The 26,882-nt window shown below is 35.3% G+C and overlaps 1 protein-coding gene across 1 annotated transcript in view; it reads right to left on the reverse strand.

Annotated features, from left to right (window-relative positions):
• The window catches only part of DPYD (dihydropyrimidine dehydrogenase), an 863,978-nt gene that overhangs the window by 401,386 nt on the left and 435,710 nt on the right, over positions 1–26,882 (reverse strand). The window contains 1 exon segment of the mRNA XM_030327163.1: positions 1,507–1,722. Coding sequence (XP_030183023.1) covers positions 1,507–1,722 — 216 coding nt within the window.

Below are 26,882 nucleotides of genomic sequence, written 5' to 3' on the forward strand. Positions count from 1 at the left end.
AGAGACAGCATCACAAATCAATGCATGTCACCAACAGAGTAAAGACAGATGTCTCTGATTAATCAGAATTCAATTTTTTTGCAAGCAAACAGCAAATTCAAAGCAAACATTTTTTTTCTACAATTCTTCGCCTGTACATGATTAGCCATCTATTGCTGTTTACATATAGAAATTTTAAAACAGTGTAACTAATGTAGTCATTAAATGGTATCAGAGACTCAGTTTTCCTCAGTGGATTAAACATTTGACTACAGCTTTTGAGTTATTCTTAAAGGATGAATTGAAACAAAGACGAATATACTATCAATATTCTACAAAGCCGTAAACAATTGATTAATGATATTCTAAAGCTGAATCCAGTAAGTTGTTTATTCTTATACTTTGTTTAACCGAAGTATTTCTATGTATTCAACCAATTTATTTGAAAAAGAATCTTCCTTTAGTTATTTAAACATAAAAACATTTATAATATTTTTTATGCCCTGGTTTTTCTAACTTTTGAGGAATCTCTAGATTTTCTTCATCACACCTACACATAGCATCTTGTAAAGCTGTCAGAATAAGACAGCTGTAATGTTTTAGCCATACTAATGCTAGCTATTGATCCTAGTAAGAGGAGAAAGAAGGAAAGAATGTGCTTAATGGGGCATCTTTGTTCTCTATTATTTTCTTTGCCTACGGATAAGGCTGATTTAAATGATACACTTTTCTTGGTCACTAGATTCACACATTCTTATACATTAATTATTACTAACTACCAGTTAGTACTAAATACATAGATTCAGCATTTAAAATTTTATCAATAAAAGGTCTAATAATGTTAAATTCTGTGCTTTTCTACTTCAAAACCATATAAGGATGCAACCTTCTATTGTATAAATCAAACTACTTTAAAAACATGTATTTATATGCTTTCTGTATTTTAAAGAATTCATCTCAACTGTAATATGTACTTTATTTTCTTCTAAGTATGTCCACTTACAGTGTGGGTACAAAGTCATAATGGCAAATTAAACTCGGGCATATATACTTTGAAAAGTTTCTGTATTTAAAAATTCAAGAAGAATCTTATTACCAGCACAAATGAGCTACACTGAATGATTCTTTTTGACATGAACTGGATCCCAGGATTATGTACAAACCATATCCACAGTCTCTCTCACTTTGAGTTCAGGCATAGGTCCTCATCCACACACATTCACAAATCACGAAAGAATTAATAATGCCAAAATAAAATTCATGAGTTTGTGATTATTAAATGAAATAGGCACTTTTGTAATACAGATGTTTTTGATGCTTCCTAGACGAAACAAATGAGAAACAGATGCCCTTCCAAGGGACAGAAAGATTGGAAAGAAAATAAAAACTAATTTGCAACCATAGGTCTTGCCCAGTAGTTGAATAACTACTATTTCTTGGTCAGGCAAATCTTGCCATTATAATATTTATGCCCTAATTAAAATGCATGATAGACATTTAAACATGACTTCAAAAATATATTCTTACCTTATCAAGAGAGAAAGTTTTGGTCAGGGCAAAACCCCATCCAGCTTCAAAAGCTCTTCGAATCATTGATGTACTGGTAGCTGGAGTTGCACTAGCAAGACCAAAAGGATTTATAAACTTCAGTCCAGCCATTTCCACACTAATGTCCACCAGATCAATAGGGGTGTAAAAGAGGGGCAGTTCAGGCTTGGCAGAAACAGAAGCTCCATATTGTGACTGCAAAAAACAAAGAGTCAATAGTTGTTCTTGTATCATATCTGATTTTTCCATACAATCTTTTACAAAAATCACTTCAACACAGCATTTGAATTAATACAGATTACACAGGTCTGTTTACCATGATGAAAACTGGCAAAAAGTCAGTTAGCAGTGAACCAAATTCATATAACATCATCTTTTTCTAATTTAAAAGGCATTATAGAGGGTATTAACAGAAATAAAATCAGTTAAATAAACAAACAAAAGAACTCTACTTAAAACATACAGAGATTCAAACACAAAAGGGAATAATTTCAGAATTTATTTCCCTGGTCCCATAAAGCAGCCTTTTTGTCTTAATTTGTGGAAATGTCTTTACTGCTCAGAGATATGGGCGACAGCAAGTCAGGGGGCCTAAATTCAATTTCCAGTACTCTCACTTCTGTTTATGAGATTTTAGGAAAGCCACCTAATATGTCCATGTCTTTTTCTCCTCCACCGTTTTCAGTACAGCAGCAGGAATGTTGGTTGCCTAATTTCCTACCTCATAGGGGTATTGGAAAATGCAGGAGATCATAAGCCACAGGAAGACAACTAATTTGGAAAGTGGGAAATGTACTCATGTGCATGAGGAGAGTTTCTTTTTTCAGAAACCAAGCCGGCACCTAACACTTAAGGCCGAAACCTTCAACTGGCTCTCAACACTGTAAAATTACCTTTCTTAAAGGGACATTGTAGTAATGTTACCTTCCAGTATGAAAACGCTTATGCAAAGTGCATGGCACACTGAAGGAGAGTAGGTATTTGCTAATTGTTGTCTCTTCCTGACTGGGGACGTTATTAAAGATCTCATCTAGCCTTTGGTTTAATAAGTGTCTCTGTCTCTGTCTCCTTCCTTGTCTCCCTCCTTCCCTTTCTCTCTATTTATCTCTGAAAGACAAATAATACTGGCAAATATAAAAAGGGTGAGTTTTCTAAGCCAAAGTGGTTACTGAATGGATAGAGCTAGTTAATTCCAAAGTAAGAATCCCTTTCTCTTGTGAACCATCACTCAAAGGAAAAGTTGTTTGAGCATAACTTTAATTTTACAGGAGTGTGTCTTATGTAGATAAAAATTGCCATGACTTGCATACAAATTATTTCTGGACCTCCACCATTTATAATGCAAAGGAAAGTTCACTTAATATGTAAAAAGGCATCAAACTTGTCAATTGAAAGACTAATGTGTCTCGTGCACCTACAGAGAGGTGCCTGATCACATCAAAGCTTCAAGTATGGCAGGCATCTTCTGCCAGGAATGTTCTGGCACATTTCTGAATATAGTCAGTCCTGTTGTGAACATTAATTTCTCCTGTCCTCATGTGGAATTGTAATGCTATTAAAAAGATTATTAGCAAAGACAAAAGGTATAATGTAGAATATACGGAATTAATATATGTCAGTTTGATGTGTGTGTGTGTGCGTGTGTGTCTGTGTGAATTTGTACAGGGGTGTATGAGGGGGGGAAAAGACCTTGATGTGATTTTCTCAACTGCAAAATCATAGTTTAAATTGAATCAAGCAAATTTAGGCTAGACTTAGGAAGACTTTCCTGACACCACATATTGGTTAATACTGGGAAAAATTTAGATGCACTTTTCGTATCTGAGGAATCTCAGAAATTTCAGGCAACTTTGTGTCTGAGGCTAACAGCAGAAATGCATATGGCTCTATATTCTTTATTAGGTGAGGTGAATGATACTATGAGTTTTCTTTTCTTTTTAAGGTTTTGTAATGAAATATCTAATCTCTTTAATCTTACAGATGAACTTCTTAATGATCATAGCTATATGACACTAGGCAATGGCCCAAGGAGCAGATATGTATGTATAGTTCAACTTGCATTTCTTAGTTTATGTAGCTTACAATAAATAAGGCATTGCCCTGAAATTCTTAAGAAGGTTGCTGCCTTAATATAAAAAGGGAATTATGGAGAAAAACTTTGCAAGATTTTCCTTAAGCTTCAAAACAAAAATATAAAACAAACCAAAGCAAACAACAACTAACAAAATATAAACATATACATAAAACTCTTTCAACTGAGAACTACAGCTTCTTATAAAATATGTATTTTCTTTTATTGACAAAATACTATTGATGTGTATGCATATATGATAGAAATCAAATCTTTAATAGGCGGTTATTTTTCATACTGTGCCTACAGGGTTTTTGTTTTGTTTTGTCTTTGAGACTTTTTACCACAGTGTGGTGCTACAGCAACCTATTCTGTGCAACCTCACGATTTATTCATGCCCAATGTATGCTTCCTTTTCTGAAGTTTAAAAGCCTGTTCCCCTCTCTACCCTTGCTCAGTCAACTTAAGCATTTCAAATTTCAGCTCTCACCATGAGGCTAATTCCTCCCAAATCCCATTCATAACCTCCAAACTCAGATTTCCAAGAAACTTCAAGACCTTTGGATATGGATGTTGTGCTGTTAATTAAAACTCAACTGCTTCAAAGTGTATCCCATATTCTCTTCTAAAGAATATGTGAGCCAGATTTTCAATTTCAGACAATACTATTTTCCAGTTATCCAACAGTATTAGTAAATAACAGATGTAAGGAACAACCTAGATTATGTTAACTATACTGGAATTAAAACTAAAACTTAATAAAATAAAAAAAAATACTTAATTTAAAAAAAGAAAGAAAGAAACAACCTACATGGTGAGCTATGAAAATTAGTTCCCCAATAATACCACTGTGAAAAGGAATATTATACTGGCATCAGACTGATACAGAAACTGATACAGAAAAAAAAAAAACCGTATTGACATGAATGCCTTTTTATCCTGTACTAAGTGAAAAAACAATGGGTTAACATTATATGTAAATCCAAAAGTTTTCAGTAAAAAATAAGTAAACAAATAAATATTTAATATATGTTTGCTATATATTATTATATGTATTGCTATGCATCTCTCTGTTTATCCATCTATCATAAAGAGTAAATATCAATATCGTAACCAGCACTATCTGAACTGTAAGATGACTGTTAATTTTTAAATTTTGCCTTATTTTATTTTTTATACTTTCAATACTGACCATAAATTAATTTATATGCAACAAATAGAATTAAAGGTATACTAAACCAATTTTCTAAAAGAACAAAGGAAAAACCAGTAAGTGAAGATCACGGTAAATAGACTACCCCTTAGCTTCCTCCTCAGATTGTCCCAAATCAATCCTTTCAGCTATATTTATTATTATACATAAACTTAAAAATATTTAGAAGTATTAAAAGCTTTATTTTATAAAGAGAAAACTAAAGGTAAAGGAGATTAAGTGAGTACCTCTAAGTTATTCAGTTAATGACAAAGCCAGAACAAAATGTGTGTTTTTTTTTTCTATTTTGTTGGTCAGTTTTCCTTCCACTAGCCTAAGCTATCTCTCAGAAATATAATGGTTCAGTCATTGTTCCCCAAAATAGTCCATGCCACTCTGCCTCTGCACCCTTTCACGTTCGGTATCTTTCTTTTGTACCTACTATAAAATTTCCTGATCTGAAGCACTCCCTGGCCACTATAGATAAATAATTTTATCTGGATTGCTCCTAGGGCATAAAAAAATAACATTCTTTCAATTTGTTAATTACATTGAAAATATTTGGTTATATGTTTTAATCACTAATATGCTAAAACTTATCCATATCTTCAGGAAACCAAATTTCTTTTCATAGCATATATTGATTGCTTCTATAAGGTAATGCCCATGTACTTAGATACAATTCTTAACATTCATATAAAACTACTTTTGTTCATGTATTTACTCAGCAGGTACTTATTAAGAACTTGCAGTTCTAGAGATGAACAAAACAGGCAGGTCCCTGGAGTTCACAAATAGAAAAACACAAATAAATCTACCAACCAACCAACCACACACAAAATTAAAACCCCAGATACTTCATCACACTGCTACATGTCTCCATGCGTTATCATGTATTTCCACTAGCCTAAAATATAAACCAAGTCTTTCTTCACCCATCAAATGATTACTCATCTTTCCAAATTCAATTCATTTATGCAAGTACATGCTTCCTGGGGCATTTCCTTAATACATTTCATACCCTAGTCTCATATATCTAAATGTCATCTCTGCTATTTTGCAATTTAAAATATGTTCCTACCTCAGTAGTCATCACACTGTGCTGTACATGTTGATTTTCTCTTCAAATAGAACATAAGCTCCTTGAGGGAAGTGAGCATATCTTATTCAAATTAATATCTCCATTATAATTAGAAATATATGTAATATATATGTATGTATTATGTATCATATATATAATACTTACTCTTAAAGGCAACTCTGCCCTCTTAGAGACAAAGATAAGTAAAATCACTTTTTCACATGGCAATCCTCAGGTATGTTTTAAAGAACTATCATATTCTTTCCAAATTGCCTTTTCCCCCAGGCTAAGCATTTAGATCTTCATAATTATTTTTATGCTTTTTGATATTCTTGTCATCCTTTGTTGGATATCTCATTTACCATTTTTTTTTAACACTTATTCATTATTGAGAGACAGAGAGAGACATTGGGAGGGGCAGAGAGAGGGGGAGACACAGAATCCGAAGCAGGCTCCAGGCTCTGAGCTGTCAGCACAGAGCCCGACACGGGGCTTGAACTCACGAACTGTGAGATTGTGACCTGGGCTGAAGTCGGTCGCCCAACCAACTGAGCCACCCAGATGCCCCTCATTTACCTTTTATGTTCTGAAATTGAGAACTTTGCTAACATAGTTAAAAGGGTTAAGTACAACAACATAAATTTATGTGATTTCCTCTTCCTTTCCCTTTCTAAAACAAGAAACTGTCTTATGGATATTACCACGATCTCTTTGGTAGTTCAAAATATAATTAATAGAAACACCAAAAACAAAGAAAAACAAAAACAAAAACCCTATAGAATCAAGAGACTGAAGTGATAATGAACTGAGAAGAGGACAGAAGAGGGAGGTAAAAACAGAGACTAAGGAAAAATTGAGATGTCCGGCATATTTTTAGAGTGTAAAGGTAAAAAGTAACATTTCTTTTATAGAAGCCATTGTTAGACACTAAAAGACACTGCAAATGAGAGGGACGTCTAAAGATGGCATTTTACAAAGTTTTCTTTGTCCTTCTCAGAATTTTTTTAAGGGAGACTTAGCAAAGATTTTAATCACTTATAACTCCATTAAAAATATTATCTCCATGAAATGCATAAACCATGAGAGGTCCCAAATTTATATGGGTCACACTTAAATTTTCTCACTTCACTTCCACCTACAAAATCCTTCAAGGCTCTTCACTACCTGCAGAATCCAGCCTCAGCTCTTTAGCATTATATAACCCTAGTTGCGACCTGGGCTCCTCCCTGCTCCCCACACTTTCTAATCTCATCTTTCACTCTTTCTAATCTCATCTAGTACCATGCCCTCACAACATTTTATGCTTCCATTTATTAAATAACTTATCATTTCTCAAAGAAAACAATATCATTAATGTACCTATGCATTTTGACTTTTTTTCACTTAAATGTCCTTTCCTGTCTGGCTTTTCTGCTTTGAAAATTCCAAGCAATCTTTCAAAAGTTAGTCCTGGGGCACCTGGGTCACTCAGTCGGTTAAGCGTCCGACTTCAGCTCAGGTCATGATCTCACGGTCCGTGAGTTCAAGCCCCGCATCGGGCTCTGTGCTGACCGCTCAGAGCCTGGAGCCTGTTTCGGATTCTGTGTCTCCCTCTCTCTCTGACCCTCCCCCGTTCATGCTCTGTCTCTCTCTGTCTCAAAAACAAATAAATGTTAAAAAAAAAAAAAAAAAGTTAGTCCTGTTGTCATCTTCACTAGGAAACTTGCCCGGCTGTCCGCAAGCAAAGTTGTTCCCTTATCATATTCTGTACTTGTTTGCTTATATGTATGTGCCTCCAACCTAATTTAATTTAAGCACCTAGCATAAGACTTGGCAGAAAGATGCTCGAAATATTTGTTGAATACATCAGACTAGTGACCTTGGGTATTTAGTCTCATTTTTACATCAGTTCCCAGTAAAATGATAATCAATTTAGGTGAAATAATCATGAAATGCATTCCAGATACATATCCCATTATTCTATGATTCTAATCTGAATAAAATTCAACTTTTACCACTGGAAGACTGTTGAATTTAGCAAAGGCACTAAAAAGAGTTATTTAGTGCAATGGTAAATAACTACTCTGGGCAATTAAGTTACTATGTAAATGTATGCATTCTATGTCAGACACATACAGTGACATAAACATTCACTGATTTCACAATTTTGCTAGGAGCCAACTTAAAATGAAACATTTTTCTGTCCCACATGATTTTTAACTTCTGCCTTAGAATGGATTTGTTTGGTTGCAAGTAGTAGAAACTAGCCTCAGATGGCTGTTTAAGAGCGAGGGTACAGAAGCATCTTGTGAAACTCATGAACACAGCTAAACCTCAAGGAATGGCTCTCCTCAGGGAAAGCCAGATTATCTGTCTTTCCTTTACTCCTCTTCTTGTGCATCTAGTTTATTCTTCTGTTTCTGCCAATTGGCTTCCTCTGATTCTTTATGCAGAATGGTTGCTATTCTATAGGTCTAGCCCAGTAATTTTTAACTTTACATATTAAAAACATTTGAAAGGTTCTAAAAATTCTGATGTCCTGGCCAGATAGGCTCCATACTAATTACATCAGAATCATTCAGAAGAAGACTCGAGCACTAGTAGTTTTTTAATACTCTCCAAGGAATTGAATTATGCATCCAAGGCTGAGAATCACTTCTTTAGCCATGTCCCCCTAATTCCTAATTCTCAAATGAGACATTCAAGTTTGGCCACAAAATGTGTTACATGTCTACCTTATTAAAATAAATGGCTACCAGGGGCCTGTTCAAGAGAATAAAGTATTATTATAAGGTGAGCAGATACTCTAAGAAGTGCCCATATGGGGACCTTTATCTGCTTATAAGGTATCAATTCCGACAACCATCATTACGCCACCCAAATGTTGAGGCCTACTATAAAAACAGGACATTTGTTTACTCTCACAATCCATAAAAATACTTGTCTACTTGCAAATAATACTTATGCCAGACCCAGTGATAAGTGTTTTGTACTATTCTCTCCTTATGATCACGACTATTCAATGAGGAAAATGAAGCTCAAAGTAAACAACAATGTCTCCAAAGATAAGAAGCTAATAATAGAGCAAGACCTGAATTCAAAGGTTACACTTTCTACATTATGTAGAGCTGTTCCTGTTTCCATAAACATTACTTTTCTAAAGCATTAATGCCCTCAAAGTTGGAAAATGATCTGAGTATTTTCATGATGCTTTGATTGAACATACAAACACAACACATGTACACACAAATTGAAAATCTATTCTCAAAAATTTTAAAAAGTATATTCCATTCAGATATTAATAAAATAATCAATCATAATAACTTTCATTTTGGAATGAAAATAAAAATAAATATAATCTTAAATTATAATGGCCTATTATTTCCTTATTGCATTATTATTTTTTATCACTGGTATTCTCCAAATATACCTGGCTGGGTCATGGAATTATACACAGAGAAATTTGCATGTATAATGGTTATGTTGTGGAGAAAAAGCAAATCACATCATAATTATGTATCCCAATTGCATTTTTCCCTAATTTGTTTTACTAGAATGAAAATTAAAAAAAAAAAAAAAAGCACTGTTAAAAGCAAGACTATTGGTAGTGTTATATTTGATTGAAGAAGGGAAAATAACTACTAACTATGTTCCATCCAATTTAAAATCATCAAACAGCTTACACTTACTCATTTTATTTATATTTCATTGTGATGTAACTACAATGGTCCCTATCTTGGGGTACAGCTGCTCTAGAAGCATCCATTCTGAGATTATTTTAGGGCAAAGAATAAATAACATTGTATAGCTACTTACGACTAGATTAATTCATAGGCAGGATTTATGCATTAATTAACTCCAGGTCAGTTACTTTGCCCTTTGAAGAAATATCTAGTGAGAGGAAAAACTTGCAAAGCAGAAATTCATTTGGATTAGCTGCTTCCATGGTGGAAAGGCCTAGGTAGAGTGACTACAATTATAACATAAAATCAGATTTCAATTCTCCATTTTGAGAAATTACTATTTGTAATGAAAATTTTAGAAAAGATATGAGGCTATGGAAAAGTTTCTAAAAAATAATGATCCCATTTTATTCACTTCTTTAAAGGATTATATTCACATCGCTCTTAATAAAATATTTGTAACCTGAGTGTAGAGAAAGGCCACAAATTAAACATTAAGTCAAAACAATGTGTTCTTTTTCTTCATCTAAACATTACTTCCATCCCCAATTACCAGATCTTAAGCAACTTAAAGTAGCATCATGCAAAAATTCCTTCCTCTTCAGCAAAAAAACTATTCCTCCCCCAGTTCTCCCCATTTACTTTATGACATGACCATTCATTCAGCTTAAGCCCAAATATATAAATCATTCTTGATTCTTCTCTTCCATTACCCATTTCTCTTCTACCATCAAACCTAATGACTCTATCTTCAAAATATATGAATCCATGTACTTCTATCTATAGTCATTGCCATCATTATCTCTTACTGGGACTATTTCTTACTGCTCTTTACATTTTCCTTGCCTCCTACTAGAATCTACTCTCTACTTTGTACCAGGGCCTTTTAAAAACACAAATTTGATTATTTAAAACTTTTCATTCATTCAACATTGCATTTCATTAATATTGAGACTATTATAGCTTAGATCATTCATAAGCTGGTCCTGTCCCCCTCTCCAAATTTACCTTATGCCACCCTCTATGTTAATACACCTATCAGTCACATAGGACTTCCACTAAACTCTATCTTTCGCTGGGTGTCTACAATTGCTATCCTCTCTTCCTAGCATGCTCTTTTGTATTCTTTCGTTTCCATTTAAACTTTACTCCTACTGCCAGGTACCAGCTCTTTTAGCAACTGCTATGGACCTATTTGTATTCCCTCAGAATTCATATATTGAAGCCATAACCCCAAAGTGATATCATTTTGAGGTTGGACTTTGGGGAGCAACTTAAGTTTAGATGAGGTCATGGAGGTGAGGTCCTCACGATGGGATTAATGCCTTTATAAGAAGAGACACATGTGAAGACACAGTGAGACGGGAACCACCTACAGCTAAGAAGAGAACCCTCATGAGAACCCCACCATGTTGGCACCCTGATCTCAGACTTTCAGCCTCTGGAACTAAAAGAAATAAATTTCTAGTGTTTAAGCCACCTAGTTTATGGTATTTTGTTATGGCAGCCCAAGCTGAATAATATAGCAATCTAAAATAGAATCACCAATGAGTCAAGTGACCTTGTAAAATGTGCTTCCTAAATCTCATGTGCCCCATGATCTAAAATATTTCATAGCCATTTTTAATCTTTAATGATATTTATGCAGTACTTACTATATGGTAGGCGTTGTGACCAGGTGGTAAAACACAGGAGTAAAAAAGGAACTTTTTCTGGTCTCATGGGTTTTACATTACAGAGTTATGGAGGGAGAGGGATCAAAAACATAGATGAGAGGGTGTGTGTGTGTGTGCATGCCTGTGTGCATGGTGATGTTGTGATTTATAATAAGAAATATATATGGGGGGCACGTGGGTAGCTCAGTCAGTTAAGTGTCTGACTCTTGATTTTCAGCTCAGGTTCATCATCTCACAGTCATGATATTGAGCCCCACGTTGAGCTCTGGACTGACAGCAGGGAACCTGCTTAGGACTCTCTCTCTCTCTCTCTCTCAAAATAAACAAATAAAACTTAAAAAAAAAGAAATGTATATTTGGTATTAATCCCGCTTCTAGTTCCTAAAACCATTGGAATTTCTGAAGTGATGAGAACAATGAAGGTCTTTTTATGTTAATTAATGGAGGAAAGCATCTAAGGATGGGGGCTGGTTGCCAGGAGAATCAACCACATGGTTAGAGGGTTGGAACTTTCTGTCCCATCCCCTTGACCCCCTGACCTGCAGGGAGGTGAGAGGGGTTGGAGGTTGAATCAAGATTTAATCAATCCTGACTATGTAGTAAACCTTCCATAAAAGCCCAAAAGGACAGGGTTCAGAGAGCTTCTAGGTTGGCATATGAAGTGGAGATTTGGGGAACTGGAAGTTCTGCGATACCTTGCTTTGTGACATCTCTTCCACTGGCTGCTCCTGAGTAATATCCTTTTTGATAAACCAGTGATCTAGTAAGTAAAATGTTTCTCTGAGTTCTGTGAGCCAATCTAGCAAATTAATTGAACCCAAGGAGGCGGTCATAGGAACCGCTGATCTATAAACAGTTGGTCAGAAGTACAAGTAGTAAACTGGACTTACAATTGGCATCCTGAGTTGGAAGGGGTCATAGGAACCCCTATCTGTATATAGCTGGTTGGTGAAAAACACAAGTGGTAACCTGGGTTTGCGAATGGGGTCTGAAGTGGCAGAGGAGGGCAGAAGGTGGGACAGTTTTACAGAAGAACTGTGCTACTTGTGGGATCTGATGCTATCTCAGTGTAGACAGTGATGGAATTGAGTTAAACTGTAGAATACCCAACTGGTGTCCAAGCATTGCTTTGTGGTATGGGGAACCCCTACCCCCTCATACACAAACATTGCAGTTGGGTTCAGGAACGCAAAATAGTGTGTTTTCAAGTGGCTTCTCCTCAGAAACAGAATGCAGAGTATGTGTGAGTTAGGGAGTAGTGTGGCTAGGGGCAAGGGAAGGTTTCCATTTGGTGCCCATGGAGGCTTCTTTAATAAATAATATCTGAGCAATATGAGGAGGTGAGCAGAGACATGCATATACCAACAGTTTTGGTACACTCTCTGACTTTAAAATGAATGGTTCAATTTATCACCTGAGCTACTGTAATAAAATTGGTTTCTTTCACCTTCTACTAATTATAATATCATTCATTAAGAAAATAGCACACAGACTTTTACACAGAAGCTCTATGTCATACAACCCAAAGGGTTTGTTAAAAGGATAAACCAGTGAATTAACTTTAAGAAGTGGTTTGTAAGTTAGCCAAAGGTCCCCCCCAAATAATACATAACATGTTGACAAATTTTCAAAAGTGTCAATCAGTAGGGTAACAATTGCCATATTCACAGGCCCAGGGCAAAGGTGGTGACGCTGCTGACAAGATGTCAATGTCTAGTGTAAGAAAAGCCTGGTGACCAGCACAGGGTGGTGCCTGACAGCAAATCCATGTAGCACAAAGAAGTCAGCATGATCAAGGTGAGAGTGATGAAGGTAAATAAAAGAGGCTGACATTTAAGAAAGGTGACAGCAGCAATGTTAAATATTAAGACTTGGAATAAAAAGCTCAAAATTGTAAGTCAACAACCTACCAGGCAATACCTGCTTTTGTGTTAACCTATTAACCCTGTATTTCTGGGAGAAGTCTCTAAAACAGGCTAAGGTGGGGATAGGATGCAGGGAAAAACTAATAGTCGTTCAGGGGTCACTTCTGTGCCCAAATCAGGTTAGTAAGGCCACTTTAAAACTCATATGTCTCCTCTTTAAAAACACCTATTATAAAGGATGGCTGTGAGGATCACCACGAGAAAAATTATAATGCACTGGTAATGCTCATTTTCATCCTTCTGTTTCCAGGATCACTGTACCCCACCACCTGTTTTGTCAGACTAAGTAGTTATTTATCATCAATGAGCCACATGAATTTGTGAAATGTGCTTCCTAAACCTCATGTGCCCCATATTCTAAAGCAATTCCTCGGCATATTCAATTTTTAATCATAGTTATCAAGTGCCTACCATATGGTAGGCATTTTATTGGCAACCATCTACTATGAGGTAGGCATTGTTCTAGGCACTGAGGATACCACAGAGAACAAAAACTGACAAACACTCACTTTGAAGGCTATGCTCCCATGAGATATTGTCTGGCATATGGTGACTATGCAATGCAAGAGAAGTGATCCAAAATGAAATAAGATCATTCTGAGATTAGTTGCATGGATTATAAAAGCTCAGTGCCATTTTTCTCATCCCTACTCCGGCACAGAGTTCTCTGATGATTGGCAGGGGCTTACATATGTGTTCTGCCTTCCATATTCTCACCTGAAGCTCAACCCAAAGGACACCATGAAGATGGGGCAGGATGAACACTGAAAAGAACACTAGGGCTGAGAATTGGAAAAACTTGGGCTCTAGCCCCTGAATGCCATTACCATCACACCTTAAGAAAGGCATTACAGGGGCACCTGGGTGGCTCAGGTCAGTTGAGCATCCGACTTCGGCTCAGGTCATGATCTCAGAGTTTGTGGGTTCGAGCCCTGCATTGGGCTCTGTGCTGACAGCTTGCTCAGAGCCTACAGCCTGCTTCAGATTCTGTGTCTCCCTTCTCTCTCTCTGCCCCTCCCCTGCTCATGCTCTGTCTCTCTCTCTCTCTCAAAAATAAATAAATGTTAAAAAATTAAAAAAAAAGAAAGGCATTACATTTCTTCTGTTCTTTTCTATGGATGTTGTTGCTGTCTTTATCTCTTTGGGGATCTTTAACATATTTATTTAAATCCCTTTCATACAGTTCTATTATTGTTCTTTTCCTCCTGAGTGAATTTTCCTATGACTTGAGTTGACTCTGTTAAAATCTGCTCCTCAGTTTTCTGACCCATATATTAAATGGCTGAATCAAATATTTCCAGGGCCATATCCATCTCAACAAAATTCAGCATATGTTTTCTAATTTTTAAAATGGGGTGGGGGAGGAAAGTAGTTACTCTGGTAGGTGTAATTTTGAGTATAACGTGAATGTTAAGCCTCTAAAAAATAATCAGCATATAATGGGTATTCCATAAATTAGATTCTTTATTTTTAAACATATATAGCTTGGGTTTCAGAACCATAAAAAACTATAATCTCATCTTTTTTTTTATGGATAAAGATAGTGAGGCTCAAGGATAATGCATGTGAGATTTAACAGCTTAAGTCCTTGGGGCACCTGGTGGGCTCAGTTGGTTAAGCGTATGACTTCGGCCTAGGTCATGGTCTCACCATTCCCCGAGTTCGAGCTCTGCATCAGGATCTAGGCTGACAGCTCGAGCCTCGATCCTTTTTTGGATTCTCTCTCTCTCTGTCTCTCTCTCTCTCTCTCTCTGTCTCTCTCCTCTGCTGCCCCTCCCCTGCTCACGCTCTGTCTCTCTCTATCAAAAATAAATAAATACTAAAAAAAAATTTTTTTAAAGCTTAAGTACTAGAGCTGAGAATTCACCTCTGTGCTCAGAATTTATAAGTGAGATAATCAAAAGGCAAGGTAACATTCCCAAAGATCCAAAGGCAGAATTAATGAGCAACTAAGTTAGGATTTTAACCCAGCTCTCTTGACTTTTAGGCTTTCATTATACCATTTGTATCTAGATATTTTTCAATCTGATCTTTACAACTTGTATATGGACTTTCCTAAAACACTGAACACAGAGGAAACACAGTTCTGATTAAGTTTTGCATTTGAATTTTCCCCAGCAAGCTAAAGGTTTCAGTGCTTTGTTCTATGTGGATATTCCCTCCCCCGCCCCACCCCTCAGTGCTACACAGCCCCAGGCAACAAGGTTTTGGAGATTTGGCCTTGTGTTCTTAACACCTATAGCCCATTTGGACCCAATGACTTTGCAGTGGCTAATTTTTTTTCATACTCCTTCAGCACATACTGAGGTCAGGTTCAGGTATGGCATAGATCAGATTTTTCAGATTTTTTCTAACCATTCTAATCTTGAGTATCCTGCATGAACTAGCAATCTACTGCTGTATTGGTAAGGATATATTCTGCCTTATGGAGACAATTTCATTTTAAATTACTTTTCAGGTCAAACGTTGCCATTTAATAAAGGTTTGGAACCCTATATAAAGTCAATAAAAGGCATTAAAATTACTTATTAGTCATGGTATTTTCTTTCCCTATCACCAACTAGATAATTTTGTTTTCATAGCTCCATTAGATAAAGGCTCATTCCTCATTTTTTTCCCTTGATTTCCTTTTATAATATATAGATGTTATAAAAAAGTAAATTCCCCTTCATACACAAAAAGCTATGCATTATTACAAATAGAAATTTTAACAGAAATAAGTGTCAAGCTTCCGATTCTTAATAATTATTTAAAATATTAGCTAGGGACTATAGCAAAAATGAACATGACTCGACCATCAAAAAGGCAAACCCTATAGACCATCTATAGGGCTTAATGTATGCTTACTTATAAACAAAATAACTTCATTTTTCAATGACTATAAGCAAATTTAACTTTACTATTTCTCACTGGAAGGGATAAAAATGAGAAACACATGCACTTCGATTCTAGTTCTGTCTAAAGGCATAGTTTCCCAACAAGAAATTGGGCTGAAGTCATTTCAATAGAGTGATCCTGACCAAGTGGAAAAGCTTAGCATGGAAACAGCATTTAGCCATGACATATTTCAATATTATTTTTTGGAGTCTATCACTATCTCAAATTGAATCCATTATGATTTAAAACTGCCTTTTTATTGATATTCATTGTTTTTCAACCTGACAGTGACCAATGATTCATATCAATCTTCCTTTTAACACAGGAATTAAAGAGTTTGCAATATATCTTAAACTGAAGGACACTTTTTCAATAGGTCTCAAGATTTTAATACAGTTGTCATTTGAAAAGCCTTACGTCCTCTCAGTTGGAGAAGGGTTTAGGGAAGAAGCCAGCTCCGTCGATAACATTGTTTTTATCTGAAGCAGTGAAGAATTCAAAAATTAGTATGACATATTGATGATGCCTCTTTTTTTTTTTTTTTAAGGCATTTTTTTATTCTCTAAGTGCAGGAACACTGCAGTTGGCTGTCAATCATTAAACCACAAAATGAAGTCCTTTGCCTGGCAAGGAGATCTGCAACTATACCAATACTGGTAAACTAACCACCAAATTATAGCCTTTTCTCTTGCCTCACCCAGATTCACAGGGGCTGCACACCCAAATAAATGCCTCTTGGCTACCCATTCATCTACAGCTGGAAAGATGACACTTGACATTGGAACTTTCCTGTGAAGATTGCTGCAAGGCTTTCCCATTAGCTTCCTGGTGAGACTGTAAGGTCGAATAAGCTGCCTCAAAACCTGCAAAGGGTAACGGAAATACTCTAATATTAAGCCTGTGCAATTTAAATTTCTAATTCTCAAATCATAGTTCTTCAGATATTGTAGAAACCACTGGTATATTTCAGGGGCAAAAGAATGCCTTTGAAGATGTGAAATTAAAATGATATTTTAAGCAATGATAATGATAACAAGTGTCTTCAAAGTTGGCACTGAAGTTCTTCTAAGCAAGAGACTTGGCATAGAAAAGTTATTCTAAGTTTGTTTTCTAAAATCCCAGACTGTCATATTTTAGCAACTGCTCACCTTTGTAGAGAACAGTAATCTTTAATATGAGCCACAGTAGCTATCATCCTTTAGATTTTATTTTCACATCATACAAATTATCAGAGATAGCTTAAAATCCTTACAATCCAACAGTGCAGGTTCTTTTGAAAGTCAGTGAGTCCAATATAAAATAAAAATGTAAATATTCCATTATGAAGAAAATACTGTGATCTTATAAATCTTTCAAGTATAAACATTTGCCCTTTGTCCTCTTTAGAAAGGTAATTCCTTTAAAAGAGATCCCCAAATCAAAAAGTTTTAATAACCTGACTGTTCACTGAAGAGATTAGACAGACACAATCCCTCACATAATCTCCAACCCTAAAAGTGGGCAGAAGGTGAAAGATTTCATTTATTGATAAGAATACACATAATTCAATTAGCTTTATAGCAATGATCCTTTCGTACTGCGCTCAATTTTTAATTCCCCATCTTCAAAGTGTCCTTACAATTTTCTATTCTTGTTTGTTAACTATTTTTCATGTGAAAGATTGACAAGAATGAATAGGCCTCTCTAAATGTTCAGTCATATGTCCAAAGGTAGATAAAATTAATAATATGATTAAAAAAAATGAAACATTTAAAAAATATATGCAGAAGGGCATTGAAGAAATAGGAGACATGAATGATGTAACTTTCAGTCTTGAATGAATCACCATCTGGGACTGAAATCACTTTTTAAAAGTCAATTTAGTAATGCTGAATTGTACCTCATTAGCAACAATGACAGATAGGGATTCCTATGGATGTGCATCTCATGGCCTCAAATCACAAACCAACACTAGGGCAAGCCTAGTTTTCCCATGCCATTCATTCCATCAACAAATCCACCAAAAGAAGTCACAGCTCAAAGAAAGAAATGGAATAGTTAGCAATGACTGGACTCCTCCTTTCTCTTCAAACTAAAATCACAACTACCAGTTTGTACTTACTCGCTCTATGGTGGGATTTTGGCATGGATCTCTCTCCGTTAGGTACTGAAATCACAAATTCATTTCACATAGCCTATTGAACTGCCATCAGATGGTAATGACTTTCTGTCACTCTTGACCTGAGGCAAATTTGAACTAGTGACCAAGAGGTTAAAGGCTCTGTATCTCATTACTAATCCCCTGAGACACCTAGTTCCCTCAACAACTACTGATTCTTTTACACCTCAATCAAACCAAAAGAAAATACACAAAAACCTCGAGCAGTAGAAAAGTAGGTCATCAACGCAAGGAATTTATGATAGTTTTGAAGAATTTTACAAACATCTATTTTAAAATGTACCCATATACTATATACAACTGAGTAGAATCACATTAACTGTTACAGAACTTCATTATAATCTTCATTAAAATATCATATAAGCCTCACTGTAGAGCTGGAAAACACTGTAGAAAGGTAAAACTTAAAAGACACCTGTGCTCTGTGATTTTATAGGTTACAAAAGACATTTTAGTCCTAGTATGAAGCCAGAATATTTGTGTCTATCTTCTAAGATTATTCGGCCACAAGAATTAGTTTCAAGGGGAATTGACAAGCTGGAAGGAATAACATAGATTCATAAATAAAATCAAAACAGTATCAGGCACCTTAACACAGATTCTTATTATAGGAATACAGCATATTAAATAAAGGATACAGTTTGAGGAAGAAAAAAAGACTATCATTTGGGAGGATGCACATAGACAAACTCATATATGTAGTTGAACCATTGAAACTAAACCAAAATTAACTTTTTGTTGTTGATGAAAGCTGACCTCAAATGGTGGCAGTGAATAAATAATATTCTGTAACCATTCAACTTCAATTCAGTGACTCCTAAAGTCATTTGTAAACACAGCAACCAGAAGGTTTTTTGTTTTGTTTTGTTTTGTTTTTAATGCTTAATGTCCCAATGCCTCCTTTCTTATTCTCTGCAGTTCCTCATAGTCTTTGAATTTCACAGAAAGAATTCTACCTGGAAGAAACCAGGTCTTCTTTTCCTTTTCATTATTTACCTATATCTGAAGAATCTCTATATAATTTCTTTCCTTTATTTGAATTTCTATCCCTTCCTCTATGCTTTCCATATTTATTCTTCCACTAATAACGCTTGTCTTTTGTCACTCAATATTTATCTTTTTACCACTACAAGTGCTTTCCTTGCAGCAACATGTAAATTTAGTTGATCCCTTCCACTACTAGTAATAAATTATGGTGTTTTAATGTTGTATCTAAGGGATAGTAAATTTAAATTAATAACATGGCTAAGGATTGCTCTAATGATGTAATCAAACCAGTAGGTTTTGAGATGATGGTTTCCATATATTTGGAACAATTTTATTTAACAAAATGTCCTATGTTGGTAAGATCATCTTCTCAGAACTACAAGGACTACTTCAGGGAAAACGAGCCTCTTATCTAGGATTAGAATTTAGAAGAATTTAACCTGTATTCTATTTCCACGTTGGTTCTTAGTAGGGGATGTATCATGACGAGATACACTCGATGTACCTCTACTTTTTGTAATAAAATTTGTTTATATGTTAATACTAAAAACAAGTAAATTCCCAATCTTCTAAACAATCGTATTTTGGTAAATTAGTAACATTTTTGTAAATTAATAATGACACTTTGTAAATACATTTGGTAAAGAAGGACCTTAGACACTTTATAGGTTCCCTTAACAAGTTGGTTGCATCTAACAGACTTATTATTGGATTAATTTCTTCTCTTCATTCCCTATGTGAGACATACAAAGGGAAGACAAGGAGTGTTGAATCTTTGTAATGGGTAGAGTACCCTGTGTGCCTATGGACTTCTTATTCCACCACTGAGTTGTGTATTTATTGAGTCAGTGGTATGTTCCTCACCCCATTTGTGTTGGTTATAAATGTAAAATAAAATCATATAAATTGAAGAGCTATAGGAATATGAAAAGAAAGGGGGCTGATTCTGTGAAAAGTAAGTTGAATGCTTTCAAAAGATATAATAAAGGGGAGTTGATGAAAAAAGAAGTCATTGCATCAAATAAGATGTGGGTTAAACAAATGAAATGACAAAAGACAACCATACAGAAATCCAGAAAATTGCTTGGTATGTTTCTTGAAGGTAGTGCTCTCCACTTTAAAAAACAAAACTAGAAGTTGTAGGTGGTATATTATGTATAGGTTTACACAAGAAACATGATAGAACTGTAACCCTTGGCTACAAAAGAACTCAACCCTTTTTTTTTTAAAGAAAAATGAAAAGGAGAAAATATCTATGTTTTAAAATAAAATGATATGTTTAACAATGTGTATATCCTTTTTACAAATTCCATTTTGACTTTTTCCAATTTATCAACTAATTATTGATTTTTGTTTCATAGAATAAGAGACCTTTTTTATATTCCTATGTTTGTTTTTTAAAGGAATGTATTTGATTTAGCCAATTCATTGTTAATGAATGTTTTGGATTTACCTATATAATTAAAATGCTGCATCTTTATCCTCAATTAACAATTAGATTTACATGTTTAATTATATTAATTGAGCTAACTGTCCCTCTTTTATTTCTCTGGAAGTCAGGAGATGTGGAATATTAATAATCTTAGAACTTTTCTAGCCACTTATTCTGGTTAAGGTATATATACACATTTTAAATGGTTATTTATTTTTTAGAGAGAGAGAGACAGAGAGAGAAAGAAAGCATGTGCACATGGGAACAGGGAAGAGGAAGGGGCAGAGAGAGAGAAGGAGAGAGAGAATCCCAAGCAGGCTCCACACTGCCAGTGTAGAGCTTGATGTGGGGCTCAAACCCATGAATTACGAGATCATGACCTGAGTCATGACCTGGGTCATGGTAACCAAAAAATGTACAATGTGTAATAGAGGCTAAACAAATAGTAGTAATTATTACAACTAACAAGTAAATATAACAGTTCGTTCCAAGGAGGATAAAAACCAAGGACCACTTCTTTTGTGAGTCTTCTCTAATAGCTCTAGCTAACATTGATCTCTGTCTTTGACTACTTTAGTACTTATTGGTTTCACTAAATTTAGCTTTCCTTCATGTATATATATTTGTTTTCTATTTCACATTGGTAATCCTTGAATTCACATTGTTGTAAGCACCTTTAGAGAAGAAAGGTCATATTTATGCAGCTAATTTCCTTTTTTCCCAGTACAGAACTTTTATCTATCCACCTGTCCACATACATGTGCCCATACACACGGATACATACACACAGACCCCCACATGTGCACACTGGTTAAATAAACGAATCCACTGGAAAGACTCAAGTGAAAGTGCAAATGAATTTTAAAACACAATTTTTTTGTGTCGCTATAGTCACTCTTGCAGGTACATACTCTTTCTTTGGGTACACTACCAAAATTATTTCAGATATTCAGTAATTCTTATTTAAGCAGAAGAAAAAAAACAAATAAGCCTAGACTCCTAACATCATAATATTATAAACAATAAAGGTGAAGTCATATTGGATCATTTATTGGTACCATTAAATAAAGACAAGTAAGTCTCATATTAAAATAATGACTTTTAAAGAGAGAAATGTTGACAAATTGGAAAATGTTTTTCTCTGTATTAATACAAGATCTGACACTCTCACTTTTTATGCAAACAACTCCTGCCACATTCCTGCCTCATTACATACCCATGATTAAAATCCTAAACTGGGCATTCTTATCATGTTCTAACCCCAGTATAATTATAGATCTTTTCTCTCATTTTTCCTACGTATTATCTATGTTTAGGGACTCCACTACCCAGAATGCCTTTTGGTGAAATTAAAAGCCATTGCACAGGTGCGAGGCTTAAAGAAGAAGCAGAAAACATCTTTGTGAAAATTCAAGGAAGGCACTCCTTACTCTGAATAGAAGCAGCACAAATACCATTGTTAGGTGAGTGGAGCTTGGTCAGATTTCAGTCAACGAATGCCCGTTCTGTGAGTACCCCTGGGCAGTGAGTAGGATCTATAGTCTTATCTGGCAGCCCCTTTAAGTTCCAGTAGTTCAAATCACTCAGGTTTTCTTATCCTCCTTCTTTATTTGTATCTTGATTTTTGCGAAGCCTTTGCTGACTCCACATTCTATACCCACATCCAGAGAGAATCAATCATTATCTCTTCTATGTCATCCTGTGCCATTACATTTTTTATTAGTGCATTTATTATATTGTATTAGATGTATGTTTACACAACTGTCTTCCCTACCAGACTGTGAGATTTTTAATGGCAAGCTTCATGTTTTAACTCACATTTATAAATCTACTGATGAGTACTATCTAAAGAAGATAGCACTATTTTTTTAATGTTTATTGAATGAATGAATGAATTAATTAATTAATGATTCCACGCATGAATGACTATGTGGATAGACAGCTGGATGTATATTGATGAATAAATAAATGGCTAGATAAAATGCTTTTATAATTACCTGAAATAGCTTCTTTAAATCTTCATCTGTTAAAATCTTATACTATTTTTCTATTCAAAATCTCCTATTATATATTTCTTCTCTAATACCATTTTAACAACTCTAATTATCATTACTATTAATAAATAGTTTATTTTTCCCTGAAAAGACCATGCCCTGAAGTGATGAAGTAACTTGCCTGAGGTCACATGGTTCAAAACTGTTAGAACTGGGTTTGAAATCAGGTCTGTGTAATTCAGAGTCTAAATTTCCAGCTGCTGTATTTGTTACCTCTCTTCATTTATTCACTTTGGTACTCTCCCAAAGCCAAGTGCCTTGAGTCCAGCAGCTGGTACTCAATAAGTGGTAACTGGTCAAATTAACTAAAAAAATTTAAGTGGAGCTCTCTTCAGACAACTATGGGAATTACTGAAATCCCAACAGGGATATCTTTAAATAACCGCATGTGTCTGAAAAAGCATATTACAAATAAATCCAAAATATCCAATCGCAATAAATGCATGCATGAATTAATACTATAATGTGGGTATTAAATCATTTTTAAAGTATACTATCTAATGTTACATTTCCTCCCAAACTAACACAAAACATAAGACAAGCAGTGATAAACCTTCATTCATGAATACATTAAGGCATTATAAAATTTTTCTTAACGAATGTTGCACTTGAAGGAAACATTATTTATTTACAGTGTTAATGAACTTATATAACAAACTCATTAGTTTTCTTAACTCCTCTTTCAATTCCTTTAAAATGAATTATCTCACTCTATGCATTTCTCCTATTTAATAGATGAATACGCTCTTTATTTTGAGGGCATAACAATACACAAGCATGGTCACTGGCTTGTGCAGAGACAGATCAGTAGGCAGGCTTCCCTCAGGAAACAGAGCTACAGAACACAAAGGAGGAACGTGTTTCTGAAAGCAGAGGAGGACTCAAAGGCTGAAGGGCAGGTAGGATCTAGACAGATGACATGAGTGGAGTAGGGGAAAGGCCCAGATTCAGGAGAAATCTTGGTGTGCTCGGGAAAATTCAAGTTGGCATCATAAGTTAAGGAGTTTGGGCTTTATCTTGACTGCAAAAAGGAGCTTCTGAAGGGTTTTAAATGAGGAAATTAGAATCAAACTTATACTCTAGAAAGATGACCCTGGTGGCAGCATAGGCTCATCGGATTTGACAAGGGAAGAAGTGGAGGCAATTTGAAGAGGTGATAGAGGCCAGAACTAAGTTAATGACAGTGTGGAGAAATAAAAATCTCACTTTGTCTATATGTTCCTTTTTAGTCTTATCACTGCTTAGCACTTTGCAACCAACAGGCAGGAAGGTGGAAGTGTTGATTTTACTTGACAGAGATTTTACCTGCCTTCCATTTCTACTCCATCTTTAAAATGCAATTCAACACTTTGTTTGACAAGTCTAAAGCCTTCAGCCAAATCCAAAACTCTTACCGGTCACGAATTTTTTATTTTATTTCAAACACTATCGTTCCTAGCAATATGTATTTTTAAAGCACGTGCACTTTTCTTTTTCATCATATCTCAAAGTCTGTTTCTTTTATGGGTAAGGAGAAGCTAAGTAAAATGACTGCTCATTTTTTTCAGTACACATTTATTATTCAGAGAAGTAAAGATAAAAGTAAAGTCAAAAGAAAAACATCTTTAGAAATGCTTTCGAATGAAAATTGTGCAGTACAAAACCACCACAATCACAAAGATAGTAAATATTCTCTATGTACTTTAATTTAAAATCTATAAATAGATTTAAATATTTAGAAAAAAATTAACACATGCCCTTTGCACTGTCCTTCATTCAATTTTACCTTTCAATTCTCTTTAGCATCTCTGCCTTCCCATCATTTTTAGTTCTGCGAACTGAATTCATGCATTCACTAGGTTGAAACCTAGTATAAGAGCCTTCTCTCTCATCTCCTGACTCTCTTTTCATTTCTTCAAGAAGTTAACAGATCGGTCAGTGAGATGTCTGGTCAACCAAAAATTGTATTCGGCCCCAAAAACAGGCAAATTAAAATAATCGTATGAAAGAGTCATTATGGAGATAGAATTGACCAGATATACAAGAGATAGAAGAGGAAAATAAAATTTGATAAAAAGTTCCTAAGTAAAGATGTACACAACAGTGTTATTTTATATTAAGAAAAAGGTGTGTGTGTAAACACTAGTGTAAATCTTCCAACCATATTTTCTTTAGAAGTATCTCTTATTCTGAGACTGTGTTGTTTCCTACTTCTCTCATAAACTTCCTTACTAATATATTTCTTGTATATATAATATAGTAAATGTTATAACATGTTTAAGGGCTTACTTTAATGCCATTACACAGTGAAATAAGAAGCTGTCAGTCCTATTTTGGTTTTGAAATTGATTTGAAAACTGTATTAGTCTGAGTAATCTAGGAATCAGTAAGCTAGAAGTCTGAACAGGGGTACCTGGGTGGCTCAGTCAGTGAAGCAACTGGCTTCCGCTCAGGTCATATCATGGTCTGTGAGTTCAAGCCCTGCATCCAGCTCTGTGCTACCAGTTCAGAGCCTGGAGCCTGCTTCAAATTCCTTGTCTTCCTCTCTCTCTCTACCCCTCCCCTGCTCATTCTCTCTCTCTCCCTCTCTCTCTCTCTCTCTCTCTCTCTCTCTCTCTCAAAAATAAATAAACATATAAAAAAAAGAAATCTGAGGACCACTGATGCAGAGGATTTGAAGCTGGGTACCAGAAACGTTAAATACTGGAGGTGGAACAGGTTCGGGAGCGCATATTTAGTTTAAAGCAGCGAATGAGAAGTGTAGGTAACCAAGTGGAGATGTCCAGTGAGTCTGAAATATACATCAGCACACAAGTAAAGATTTCCAGCGGACAGCTGGAACATGGAAGAACACAGATGGAAACACAGATGAGAGAGTTATGCAGGAGAAGGTGCAATGGGGATCCTTGAGAGTACTGTGACAATAAGTAACATGAGGGAGTAGAACTACAGGGTGATAAGTTTTATGACGGAAAGAGCAAAAGGAGCTAATTTAGGAGTCCATCCTAGGCAGTCAAACAGCTCCTCTGTGTACGTCTGAGGCCATGGGGACTCTCCAAAGTACAGGTGCTCCAGAGACTGGAGCTGGAGCCACAACCAGCTTTTCTGCTTTGGGTTTCCAGGTTTCTGCCTGTTAAATTGCATTCCTTTTCCTTTTTTTTTTTTTTCCTAGCCTAGTTCCTTCTGACTTATACTGATTTGGAGAGCATTATTAATTTTACATTTGTCATCTCCACAACACATTGTTTCCTAAATCACACTTTTGTCTCTATGCATGACCCAGAGGCTGGTTACACTCGTTCTTAGAGCCCTGTATTTCTGGGATACCACATTATGCCCAGACCACAACATCCCAAGCCCCACTACTCAGAGACGCTGGGCTGAGGTGGGAATAGGTCAGTGAATTGAGCCTAAAAAGCATGATATAATAAGTACTGGGTCCAGGCTCTACCTAGTAGATAAGTAATTCCTGCCCAGATTACAGAAAAAGTAGGGGGACAACCAGAAAAGACTAAATGGTCATGGCTAAGTGGAAGAAAACTATTCAAGGAAACATTAAAGACAAAGTAAATTTTATTACCATGTGAGAAACAAACAAAAGAAACTGAAAGAAGAGAGGCAGACAGCATGTTATGAATAGGGAGTCTTTCCTGAATAGGAAAAAAGGAAGAATTTTATTAACAAGAGCAAATTTTTCCAGAAACATTTTATATAAAGGAGATCACTATATCTGTGTTTAATTAAATTATAGAGCAAGAAGAAAACAAAGCATTTTGTCAAAAGTAAGACAACTGAGATCTAGTAATTATGGCTTTTTTCCCCCACGACCCTCTAGTTACTGTAAGAGTATGTTTGACTTTATATTTTATCATTTTTACATTCTGCATTTGTATCATGAACCTAAATAGTGAAAAATTACAATTGAAATTTATAAAATACTTGTTTTCTTTTCAATTAGGTACATAATTGGTACACAATTAGGTACATAATTTGGGAAGTGGATAGGAACTCATCTGATTCAAATGGACAGACAACATGGTATTCTGGACTGTGTAAGATCATTAGGAATATAAATCTTATCTGCTATCATCTTGTGTACCATCCAGATTTGATAAATGTATTATCTATGTCTTTAAGCCATTAATAAATATTTTGAAAACAGCAGAACTAGTAACTTCATGGCATTTCCCTGTAGAAATGCACACTGAAGTCTCAATCAATTAAACAGTTCTGCCATCCAGTCCATGTTAAAAAATTCTAT

The sequence above is a fragment of the Lynx canadensis genome, chromosome C1 (genome assembly GCF_007474595.2).
Source record: "Lynx canadensis isolate LIC74 chromosome C1, mLynCan4.pri.v2, whole genome shotgun sequence".
In the NCBI taxonomy this organism is placed as follows: Eukaryota; Metazoa; Chordata; class Mammalia; order Carnivora; family Felidae; genus Lynx; species Lynx canadensis.